Below are 12,182 nucleotides of genomic sequence, written 5' to 3' on the forward strand. Positions count from 1 at the left end.
GGAGAGCACGTTTTGGCTATTTTGAGACTGTCGTCTAAATGATTCAGATAAATAAGCATCTAGGTTGTCTCATACATAAATAATTATTCAGTACTAGCATTCCTAAAAATGAAGTTTCATATTACTTATGTGTTTCCTATTATTATATTATTCCGAGGCATTACAATAGCAATACACATACTACAGTGGCCTTGGTGATAAAATGACATTTTAATATCCTCTCTAACTCATTCACGCTCTTTAACTTTTGTTCAAACAGGCTTCAAATGCATAAATCACAGTGATAGAAGCTCATCTAAATGAGTGTATTCCAGATTTCAAAATAAACGTATTACCAAATAAGATGCGTCTACTGCACTAATTCACCCTAGAATTATGTGCCATGGAAAATACAAGTTCTGTTGTATTGTTTTTTTAAATGGTGAAATCTTTTTCTTTCACATATTTGCCAAGAGAAAGAAATCCAAATGACTGGACAAAGAGCAAGGGCCAAAAACAGAAGAACAAAAAAGGACATTTCAAACCGAGGGGAACCTGAAACCTGAACCTGAAACTTCAGATTTTCAGGAACATAAACTTCAATGATTTCTCAAACAGTTTCAATAATAAGAAGCTCATGCTATAAGATGTTAGCTGTAATTTGTCTCATTCTGCAGAGCAGAGAGAGCAATGCCTGACTCCAGCCAGTTCCAATCCAAGTCACAGCCTATAGATCTTTAGACTTCTGGAATTTGATCACTAGAGGGCACCGTACAACTGATTGCGAAATCGCAGAGTGTGTGACTATTTATATCCACCATCGGGGGTGCCACTATGGTTTCCGGGCCCCCTGAACATCATTGACTCTGGAGTACAATAAAAGTGCATATTTAATCAATTTAACCACAATTCTTTTCAACAAAAGTTGTATTGTTTAAAATATAGAGACAGCATGCAAGCTTCACTCTGTGTTCTTGTCTCCCTTCCATCCTGTCTATCATCACCATCAGGAGGTGAAATTAAGCATGAACTTTGGTTCCAAAAAAGACAGTTGAGAGACAGGTTTATTCACAGCCCCTTTATCATTGCAAATCGCACATTTCAGTTTTTAACACCCTGCACAAATATTCATTTCTATGTGTTGATCCCCAGGTCATAAATCCTTATTACACTGAAGGGGAGCATGTGTGCTGTCTGCCACCACGCAGAATTACTGCTTTCCTAAATGGTGAAAGTGTTCACTACGTCAAAAACATCACTCTCATATGCCTCCAAATCACTCTTTTCTTGATGCATTTGCTGAGCCATTTTGAAAATCAATAACAGTTCTTGTGCTAGTGTGATCAGATTAACTCCGCTGCATTTATTTAATCAAAAATACAATATTAAAAAGAATTGTTTTGTAATTTGAAAAATATAGGCCTACTTCAGACTTCAGTGACATGATCCTTGAGAAATAATTTGAATTTGCTGGTTTGCTACTCAAGAAATAGGTATTATTATTACGTATTACTGATGTGTGTGTACAGAGCTGGAGTATGCAGGGAATAGGATGAGATTAGCAGTACGTCACATGTCTTGAGGAGGAGCTTGAGCTGAACACAGTGTGATGTGCAGCACAGAGGACCAGAGCACAATCTCCTCTCGCTGTCAGCACACAGGCTAGAGACTTGTGTGTTCAAGTGCGTCTGTGCATAGCCTATATATATATACATATATACTATTTTTGACGGGTTCTCTTGAACTAGCCCAAACATGCTCGTTTGTTCAAAGTGCATAAAGCGGACCATGAGGAACGGAACTGCACTGCCATGAAAGTTTGATCTGGTGTAAATCCTCCCGTGCAAATGAGGACACTTCACGAGCAGCATTTCTGGACGATGGCCGTGTTTAAACAGGAACGACATCAAGGACTTTGTTTGTAACTCGTGCAGATACAGAGAAGTGATCCGCTGTTGAGCACAAGGAAGTGGATGCGCTTATGCGAATTCTGTTTTTGGAAGGATTTAATGCAGACATTAATGCAGTGCGCGCGCGCGTGATGTGCGGGACGAACAGGTGAGAAAAAACACTCCCCTCATTGGAAACAAGTCCCACCATGGTAACCCAAAGAGTAGCTACAGTAATTATAAAAATAAAAATAAAAATCTAAATATTGAGTAAAATCTCCTTTAAAGTCGTTAAGATTACATTCTTAAGTTTTCATATATTTACAATAGGAAATTTACTTAATATGTTCATGGAACATGATCTTCACTTAATATCCTAAGGATAATTTTGATCCATTCATTGTATTGTTGGCTATTGCTACAAATATACTCGTGTGACTTATGACTGGTTTTGTGGTCCAGCCCAGGGTTACAATTTATTGCAAATGTGATTACAAATAACACAATTTCAGTGAGAAGATAGTATTTTTTCATAGTATTTGGTTTATCACTCTCAGGTTGCTCCAAACCGTATGCTTTTCTTCTGTGGAGAAATTTTAGGAATGTGCAAAAACAAACAAAAAAAAAAGTGTATGTGGACTCCCAGGATTTCAGGATTCAAAACTGACACTAAAACACCAAAAAAAATGATATAGTAGCAAACATTAACAAATATATTTTATAATACAACTTGATAGAACTGATAGAAATGTAAGTCATTATATAATGATAATTTTCACCTTCAGTGAGCTGTTCTTGCTACCACTGGATCAGAGAGTCATCAGTGAGTCGAACGGATCCGTTAGATTTGTGAACAAATCATTCAGAACTGGTCACTGAATTAACTGATTGATCTCAAGATTGATTCATTCAAAAAACTCAAATATTACTTTACTGTAAACTGTTATAAAAACACAGAGGAGATCAAGGACAAGTATCAAGAATGACATTTCTTTAAGATTCTAAATGTCTACATTTAAACATAATTTTAAGGTTCCATTTGTTAACATTAGGTAACTGCATAGTGAACATGAACTAAAAAGGAAAAATACTTCTGTAACATTTATATTAAATTTAGTTATTGTTAATTAAAAAATTTACTGCTTTGTTAAAATCTAAAAGTTTAATCTTTTAATATTGTTTATGGAGCTAAGCTAAGATGAACTAATAGGGAACAATTATGTTTTTATTAACTGACATTAAAATAGATTCACAATACTGTAAAAAAATGTATTGGTTATGGTTCGTTAATGATCGTTTACTAGATCATTTAAAGTCGTCATTTATTTATTATAATGCTTTACATATAATCTTCCCAGGAACTCATCCTTGCCCCTCATCAGCCCAGTCTTGACCTTCTAGATTCCCAACAGTGAGGCACAAGCACTTTATTTCTGAGCCACATTAACCCACACAGCTGGTGTCTTCAGCACCTCAGTGGACTCATGGGTACCATACTGTCCCTCTCCCCGGGTCCTCGAAAACCCGGTTATTATGACAACCGGCCCGGTTCTCTAAGCCATTACCCGAGCCTGAGCAGCCGCTCGCTGAACACTCAAAAAGACACCAACCACAAACGTGGCCACTCCATCTTCCTCCCCGCTCTCACTTGGAAACGCCTGGTGGCCTCCACCAAGAAGCGGGGCGAGTCCAAAAAAGCCTATCCTGGAGGTCAAGGGACCGGTGGGGCTCCTCTCAACAACAATAACATCTACCAGAAGGATCCAGTCTTGCACCTCAACCGTGAAAATGTGAAGAAGTCTCTCTCCTGCGCCAACCTCACTAGCTATGATGGTCCAGCGGGTCTGGGCCTAGGTGTAGGGCTGGGTGTGGGATACGGCAAACCACAGCAGATTTCCTCCGTAAAGAAGATCGCGCCCACGTGCACCTCCTCACCCAAGCGTGTGATCGTCCAGGCCTCGACCAGCGAGCTGCTCCGCTGCCTGGGTGAGTTTCTGTGTGGCCGCTGCTATCGGCTCAAGCACCTTTCCCCGGCCGATCCGGTCTTGTGGCTCCGCGCTGTGGACCGCTCACTCTTGCTCCAGGGCTGGCAGGACCAAGCCTTCGTGACGCCGGCCAATGTGGTGTTTGTGTACATGCTGTGCCGCGACGTGGTGGATGGCGACGTGGTGTCTTCAGAGCATGAGCTCCAAGCAATTCTCCTTACCTGCCTGTACCTGTCGTACTCCTACATGGGGAACGAGATCTCGTACCCGCTCAAGCCCTTCCTGGTGGAGGCGGCTAAAGAGGCATTCTGGGACCGTTGCCTGGCCATTATCGACATCACCAGTGCCAAGATGCTGCGCATCAACGCAGACCCGCATTTCTTCACGCAGGTCTTCGCTGATCTGAAGAGCGAAGGAGGCTGCGCTTTGCAGGACTACGCTAGAGTTCTGGATCAGTGAAATTAGGATGAGGCGGATTGTCTCTGTAAATGTGACGCCGTCAACATCTAGCACATTCATTCCATGATTCTGGGCCCCCACATGCCTTGTCATTTAACATTATGAGTCTTGTTTCGACTGACCATTCTTCAAGAAACAGAAGAAACATATTCCTGGTGAAAAGACCTGCACAGACCTGTGAGGATATCCAGGTGTATGTTGGTTTGGTGCTGGTCTAACTGTTGAACTACACAGTCTTTTTGGTGGTTAGTTAAGAATCATGCTGATGAGCATCTGTGATGCAGGAGAAGAAAGTATAGTGAGCTTTTAGATACAGAAACATAAAATACGATCCTAAAATGTTCTTTATGTGTATTGATGATTCCATTAATAACCTTTAACTTCCATGGAATCTTTCCATTCCACAAAACGTTCTTTATTGTAAAGTAAGCTTCTTTAGATTTTTAAAATGTTCTTCATACTAAAGAATAATGTTTCTTTAAGGAACTGTTTGCTGAAAGGTTGTTTGAGCAACAAAAAATGGTTTTTCTGCAAAAACTCCCTTCTGGCTAAAGGTTCTTCGGATTAAAAAAAATATTTCTTCATACTAAGAAAAAAGGTTCTTAGTTTTAAGCTGTTCGCTAAAAGGTTTTTTGTTGAACTCGTGGTTGAACCCAAAATTATTCTTCTATAGTGTCACTACAAAAACCCTCTTTTTGGAAGTATTTTTTTTTTCAAAATGGGCATTTCCAACTTTTTTCTTTTCTCATTCAATTCCTCTATCTTAAAATTTTTATATATTCATAATTTAGGGATAAACATCAAAAGGAAGGGAGAACTTGTCCATCTGCATAGAAGTTTAGTATTTACTCTGTTGTCAACCTACTGTTTTTCAAAAGTAGTTATGATTCCCTTACTAAATATTTCAGTTCCTCTACCATTTTGACATCTAGTGGGAGAGAAACTGCAACAGAAACCATCCGACAAAGAGCATTTTAGTGAGAGTGCATGTGTGTGATGGGCAACAAACAGTGAACATCAACAGCTGTTGGTTATCATGTTGTCCTTCCTTTATTTCATGTGTTGGACGTTGGGGCACCAGCTGCAATGGCATTAACAAGATTAACAGATTAGTGTCACACACACACAAGTGGTCTCAATGCTTCTGCTTGCTATCCAGCTCTAGGTTGAATGGCTTATACATGTTGGCCATATCTTGGTGTCTGTATAACAATATAGTGTCATTGAAAATATGTGTCATATTTCCGTCTATAAGATTGCATCCTTTCCCTTTAGAGTGTGATGGAAATGAACCAAGAGGCCTGATTATCTTATTGCTCTCATATCACAGTTGTTTACGTGTTACTCAGTCATATTTGACATAAATGTCATATTTATGTCCCTTAAAGTCAACCAAAATTGATCTTTCCTAAAACACAGCTGGTTATATTGTGCACTTTATCGGCACACATTGCTCCCAAGTTTGTAGTATGTAATCATCTATTAAAACCTGCTCCGCCTCTTGCAGAAATGATAACGCGAGTAATAGATAAAACACGCATACTGACAGTCACAGATGCAGCACATGCAGATACAACAGATGCGCTCTTCTCTGGGTCAGGGTTTCAGGTGTCAGCGCTCAGACAGAAGCCCAGGGACAGCAGCAGCATGTGGCACGGCAAGCACTCGTTAATCTTATTGTGGCGTTTTAAGGCAGGTCCATAGGGCGCCATACTCCAGCTCCCCAGCAAAAGCCGACTTTAAACACATACTTCAGCCCACACACACTCTCGTATATGAGCACACATGCTTGCTTAAATTATCTGTAACTACACATACATTTTCAGGCTAGTAATTGCAAATGCGCTGATATGCATGTGCATATGCATGCACCTTCTTCAACACTGAAGCGATAATCAGCTTTTGATCCTTGCCAGCAATTTAGTAAAGTGAGCTAAAAATGCCACAATAACCAAATGCCATTCAGATCAGATGAGATTTCTCTTGCTGAAAGAAGCAGAAAAGGCACATCTTGTGTCCTGACTATGCGTAACGCAGATGTTACATAACAAACACAGGAAAACAGAACTGTGAACTTTAAACAAGAACTTGCCTAATATGTATTTTTATATTAATAACTGTGAGGGATTGAAGGGAAAAAAACAAGGTTTCACTTATTTTAAAAGCAAGTACCCTTGTGAAAAAGAAGTGTTTAATTGTATTGAATGTGCACATGTAGTGTGATTCAAATCTTAAAAGTATGTTTTTAACATTTAAACCATATAAAAATGGCACTTAAGTGTACTTATGTTTCCTTATATACTTAAGTATATGTTTAAAAGTTCCACTTTGTAATAGTTTTGAGTAACGTTTTAATCATGCTTAACTTTTATTGTGTTTTGTGTGTTGAAGTACACTTATTTTTCATGTTTGACTAACATACTAAAGCACATGGAAAGTACTTGATTTTAAATATAAGTTAAACTAACTGTAGTCTATTGAATATTACATTTAAAGTTAAAATATTGTAAATTTACTAAATTGCAACTCCTTCATCACAAATGTGTAAATTACAAATATACATTTAAATTTAAATATATAAAATAAAATGTTCATAACCTTGTCAATATAATTTGCATTATGGTTAGTGTAAATGTAATGCAAAATCTGCTGACAAGCATTTACGAACTCATGTATTTAAATATATATTGGTATACAGTTTAATTTAGTATGATAAAGTGTACTTCTTTTGACGTCGATAGTGACCCCATGAAATCCAAATTGGAATGGCTTTTGGTTCATGTGTTTTTTTATTATTTATTAATATAATATAATATAATATATAAAAAAATAAGGTTTAAAGAATTTATATGCTAATGTTTCTAATAAACTGACAAAATATATTTTAACAAATATACAACTTTAAAATCCAGCCCCCCCCCCCCACCCAAAAAAAAATATAATTCTATTGATGACTCACTTTCTATTTTTCCCAACCAGCAATAGAAAGTTATGATTTAAACCAAATGCCCTCCCCATTAAAAAAAAAAAAAAGAACAAGCCCTTTGATATGTACTGCCCCAACTTCCTGTTTCAACATGATATGTCAAAACAAAGAATAAAATTGCAATTGTCTAAATCTTTTATGGGATCTTTAGCATATTTTAATTGTGTAATGCAGGAAGATACAGACATCAGTAACACAATTTGAAATATGATCTCAAACACTTTTACCATGAGTTGTTCTCAATTTGCAGCAGTTTAATTTCTGACCAAAGCATGGGTTGATTTGTACTCAGTTATTTTACCTTGATAAACAGCAGGAAAGACAGTGGCATAAAGGAAGTACCTATAAAGAGAGTCGGTGTGTCTACAGATCTCCATTTCAGCCTCTAGTCGTTTCCATTTCAGCCTCAGGGGAGGATGTTATTTACAGGAACTTGTGGCCACAGACAAGCTACTGGCATACTATAGGGTGTACATATCCCTCCTGATCCACTGTGATTCCCCCATCCCTCTCGCCTTTCACAAACACATCACTTGTTTTCCTCGCCTCGGTTAAAGTGATTTAGTTTGCCCTTGTGTACAGAGAGCGCTGACAGAGTGCTGTTGTTGCATAGCCAGTGTGCGCAGCTTTAGCAGTGGTCTTGTGCGACATAAACTAGCCTGCTGTGTTTCTGTGTGTACCTCCTGGCTGGCTCGCCATTGTGCACTGCTGCTCAAACTGTTCCTCCATTGTTTCTCACCCATGTGCACTGAAGCTCTGGGATTTTTCTGGAATATCTGCTGCCTTCAAGTCATATGGGAACTTCCTATTTATGAGTTTATAAATCGTGATTATGACATGTTGTACATTCAAGCAATTTTAGTTTGAATGAAGTTGTGTTTCATTGGCCGATTTTCTTGTTTTTTACTTCCTGACAATGTAAATGACGGGAAGGTGTGAAACTTGTCGGCTTTATTACAAATCCCCATCAATTTATACAAAATGCATACAAACTAAATTGTAAACAGATTATAAATGACATTGACACATTGACACAGCTTCTACTCAGAAAACAAGGGTTTAAACTCATGATTATGACATTGTAGTGGCATTCATGAGCTTATTTCATAAAAATACATTTTGAAGGCACCAAGTATTCTAGGTTCCATACTTGCTCTGAACTTTGTGATGAATGGTGATAAATATTTCAGACGTGAAACATTTGTGCCTTGATCTGGATATAAACTGTCTCCCTTAATGTATTGAATATTGCTTTGGTAACAAAGACACACACCTAAATCCAAGACAGCAAACTAAGGAAAGCCATGACTCAGAAAGGGATTGATTATAGAGACGTTGATTTTCTCAGGCTAGAATAATCACAACTCTTCATGAGCCATTCTCCACTCCCATCGATGATACTCTTCTGATCATTTCTTCTGTTGCCAGTCAATCAGCTGGACCTTGAAACACCTTTGAAGGATGCGCTTGCACAAATGTCCTTGTTACACCTCAAATGCTTCATCGATTGCTGTACGTGGAGATTTTTTTATGTTGACAAAACAAGCACACAGGGACCTCAAATCCCTATGGATTTTCCAACGAAAAAGACATGTGACTGGCATGTGATGTTCAAGTCTAAATGAAGACATTACAGCATGAAGATGGACACTCAGGATCTGGATGTTAAGTAGACTCTATTGTAGACTGCAAGTTGGCGTTACTCTATGAGTTACAGCTACTAAGATGTATCAATGTTTTAAATGCTGCTAAATGTATGTAGAATACGAAAGGAACGCCATGTAGCGTCTGGATTCAGAAACATATCCAGTGTGATGTAAATAAGTTGCTTGTATCAATGTGAAATGACTGAAAAAAAATGCATGTATATCGTTCAGGAATTGCTACTGTTGTGGTGTACATGTCAACTTGATAGTATATATATATTTTTTTTCCCAGTTTGTATTTCAGTTTAAGGTTAAAAGGAAATTCCAGAATGTTTTGTTTGTGTTTTCATTTTAACTGTAATTATTATTATTATTTGTACTGAAAAAGTTTCTATCAGCTCATCCCTGGTTCTGGAAATCTAGAATAATTTCAGACTTCTGTTTGCATTGTGGTTTTTGACGTTTCAGTGACAGCTTCTTCTGTGCACTTTGGCAATTATACTGGGTACCTTTGCTCTGAATACCGGTGTTTATGAAAACCGAGTTTTGATAGTGTTAAGGCATCATACACCGTTTAAAGCTGTTGTGTTTGATTTCTGCACCAATCTGCACCTGTGAAATTGCAAATATTTTCAAACTGGATCTCCAAAACACTCTGCCATTGGTCAGCATTTAGTTAAACCAAAATTAAATTCAGTGTTATAAGAAGGTTCAAACAAACTCTTAAACCTGAATTTGAGACATTTAAACACTGAAAAAACTAAGATAAGTCAATTTGTCAGATAGATGATAACTCTAATTCAGCACAAATGGTATTCAGGTTTTACTAGACACCAGTTCTTTTCTACTTTCTTATCAGCTTTATGAACAATATGCTGTGCCACATAGGCCTTTGGTGGAGGCCTTTCAGAGAGCAAGCCAATCTGGATTATTTTGGACTGAGCTCATTAATTGGGCACAAAACCTCTCTCGACTGTGGTCTTGTGGCTCCTGATCTCTCCTTCTTAAATCACCATCAGCCTTGGTGTAACTTCTGAAACCACATGTTCTCTTGTGCGCACAACATGGTTCGGGGAGTTTTGAGCTTTTCCCTCTGGAAGTAAATAATACACATGCATATATTGTAGCTCACATAGTGATGCTGTTGTTGTTAGCAAAACTTGAAACATTTAAATATAAAAAAAAGTAAATGTGACTTTTGAAGGTGGAAATTCCTTTTTTAGTTTGATTATAATTATTTAATAAAGTATTCAAATGATGTGAGTGCTTTGTTACAGAGTAAATGTTTTTTTTTATCTTATTTTTAATTTATTTTTTGATGAAATAAAGATTCATCATTAAAATTATCAAAAGAAACTGTATTTTGTAAAAGGAATATTAAGCCATTTTTAGGACTTTTAAAACTTATTTGAATATTATTGTTATTAAAATAAAGTTTTCTGATTACCACATCATGTGAAAAAAATAATTATATTAAAATAATAAATGATAAATATTAAATAGTAAATAAAATGTTATACATTAAGGCTAACGTATCTGTATAGTGTTTATAGCTTGCATATTTACAGCTTGGCATAGCTTATATTTATTAATGTATGCTTATTTAAATTACTTCTATATATAAATAAATCACTATAACCAAATAAATAACAAAATAATTTTATTATAGTAATAAATATAGACAGACAGACAGACAGACAGACAGACAGACAGACAGACAGACAGATAGATAGATAGATAGATAGATAGATAGATAGATAGATAGATAGATAGATAGATAGATAGATAGATAGATAGATAGATAGATAGATAGATAAATAAATAAATAAATAAATGTGGTAATGAGAATCTAGGGTTTTAATGTGCTAAATCACTCTGAAAACGTCACAACATTAACTAACTAATGAAATAAACATATATATGCCCTGTTTTCATCATGCAAAATGTAATTTTATTTTGATGACATTGTTGATGTTTACAGAGTTTGCTTGAACATGAGCATTTCTCTTGTTTTGGTTGGTACATTAACGCAATTCAGTGCACCTGTTGGGTTTGTTTATTGTGTCTTTAACTTCACTGTCCTCAGCATGTGCGAGATACCCACTACTATTGTGCTCCTGCTACATATGATATACAGAGCCCAGCCCAGCCGTCTGTGCAGTGAGCGTGTGCTGCCGTAAATCTCGTCTGAGAATGAAACGCCCTCCGTTCACAGGAGCACAGCTGGCCCAGTGTCACAGAGAGCTGCTCTAAATCAAATCACGTCTTGCAGCAATCAGCCACTCCTTCACATATTCACTTCTGTGAAGCTGGAGGGGCCCACTGCCTTCTGATGGGACTGAAAGTGTCTGGACAGCATCATAGTGCAGCATTAGTCCAGTCTATTACTGCTTATTCAGAGTAGTGCATTTGAACAAACCCCTGATTCTGAATATTAAACTCCAATACACACATGATGTAATCCTCAAATCATGAGTCTTGTTCTACTTGGCTTTTAACTTGACTCTCTTTTTTAATGTAGCCATTTCTAACTCATGAGTATTATATATGAGTTATGTGCTTGATTTTTAAACAAATAAAAGCATTCACAATTCAAAGTTGAGGTTACAGCACTAATAACTAATAAGAACTTTGTCTATGGTGGTCACAAAACAGACAAGGCCATGTATTTAATTGCTTTATTTTCATAAAGATCCTAACATACCAGAAGAAATCAGTGTAATGAAATTAAAATAATTCAAGTAATCAAGTATTTGTAATTTAAGAATTATTACATCACTTCTGAGAATAAGAGGTATTTTGAATTTGAACAAAACAGAATCCAACAAAAAACATATGTATGTACGGAGCCCCGCACATGACATGCAAGAAAAAATGAATAAATTGTGCGCACGATTTACTAATTCATTCCGTCAATGTACTAAAACGTGCACACGATTACTATTGAGTTCCCTCAATTTACCATTGCGTTTCCTCGATTTGCTAAATCGTGCGCATGATTTAGCAAATCGAGGGAACTAGATATTAAATTTAAATATTAAATCCTCAACTACCTCGACTAACTCTCGAGCGTGGTTGTGCGAGCACAGGGATCTGGTGCTCAGACACCTCGCCCGTCTTGGTCTTCGGGTCAACTGGGAAAAGAGCAAACTCTCCCCTGTGCAGAGGATCTCTTTTCTCGGTATGGAAATAGACTCAGTTGTCATGTTCGCGCAGCTTAAGAAACGAGCGTGCGCAG

General features: G+C 37.2%; 1 protein-coding gene across 1 annotated transcript; it reads left to right on the forward strand.

The window, feature by feature from the left end:
- Positions 1–1,629: 1,629 nt before the first annotated feature.
- On the forward strand, positions 1,630–10,205 carry si:dkeyp-92c9.2 (uncharacterized protein LOC571482 homolog). Its single transcript, XM_052583301.1, has 2 exons — positions 1,630–2,037; positions 3,227–10,205. The coding sequence occupies exon 2, from the start codon at positions 3,353–3,355 to the stop codon at positions 4,310–4,312; it is 960 nt and encodes a 319-aa protein (XP_052439261.1). The 5' UTR covers positions 1,630–2,037; positions 3,227–3,352; the 3' UTR covers positions 4,313–10,205.
- The last annotated feature ends 1,977 nt before the right edge of the window (positions 10,206–12,182 follow it).

This window comes from Carassius gibelio, chromosome B19, assembly GCF_023724105.1.
Source record: "Carassius gibelio isolate Cgi1373 ecotype wild population from Czech Republic chromosome B19, carGib1.2-hapl.c, whole genome shotgun sequence".
Classification (NCBI taxonomy): Eukaryota; Metazoa; Chordata; class Actinopteri; order Cypriniformes; family Cyprinidae; genus Carassius; species Carassius gibelio.

Excerpts from the sequence above, each read along its gene's own strand:
- si:dkeyp-92c9.2 (XM_052583301.1), top strand. The coding sequence starts at position 3,353 with ATGGGTACCATACTGTCCCTCTCCCCGGGTCCTCGAAAACCCGGTTAT.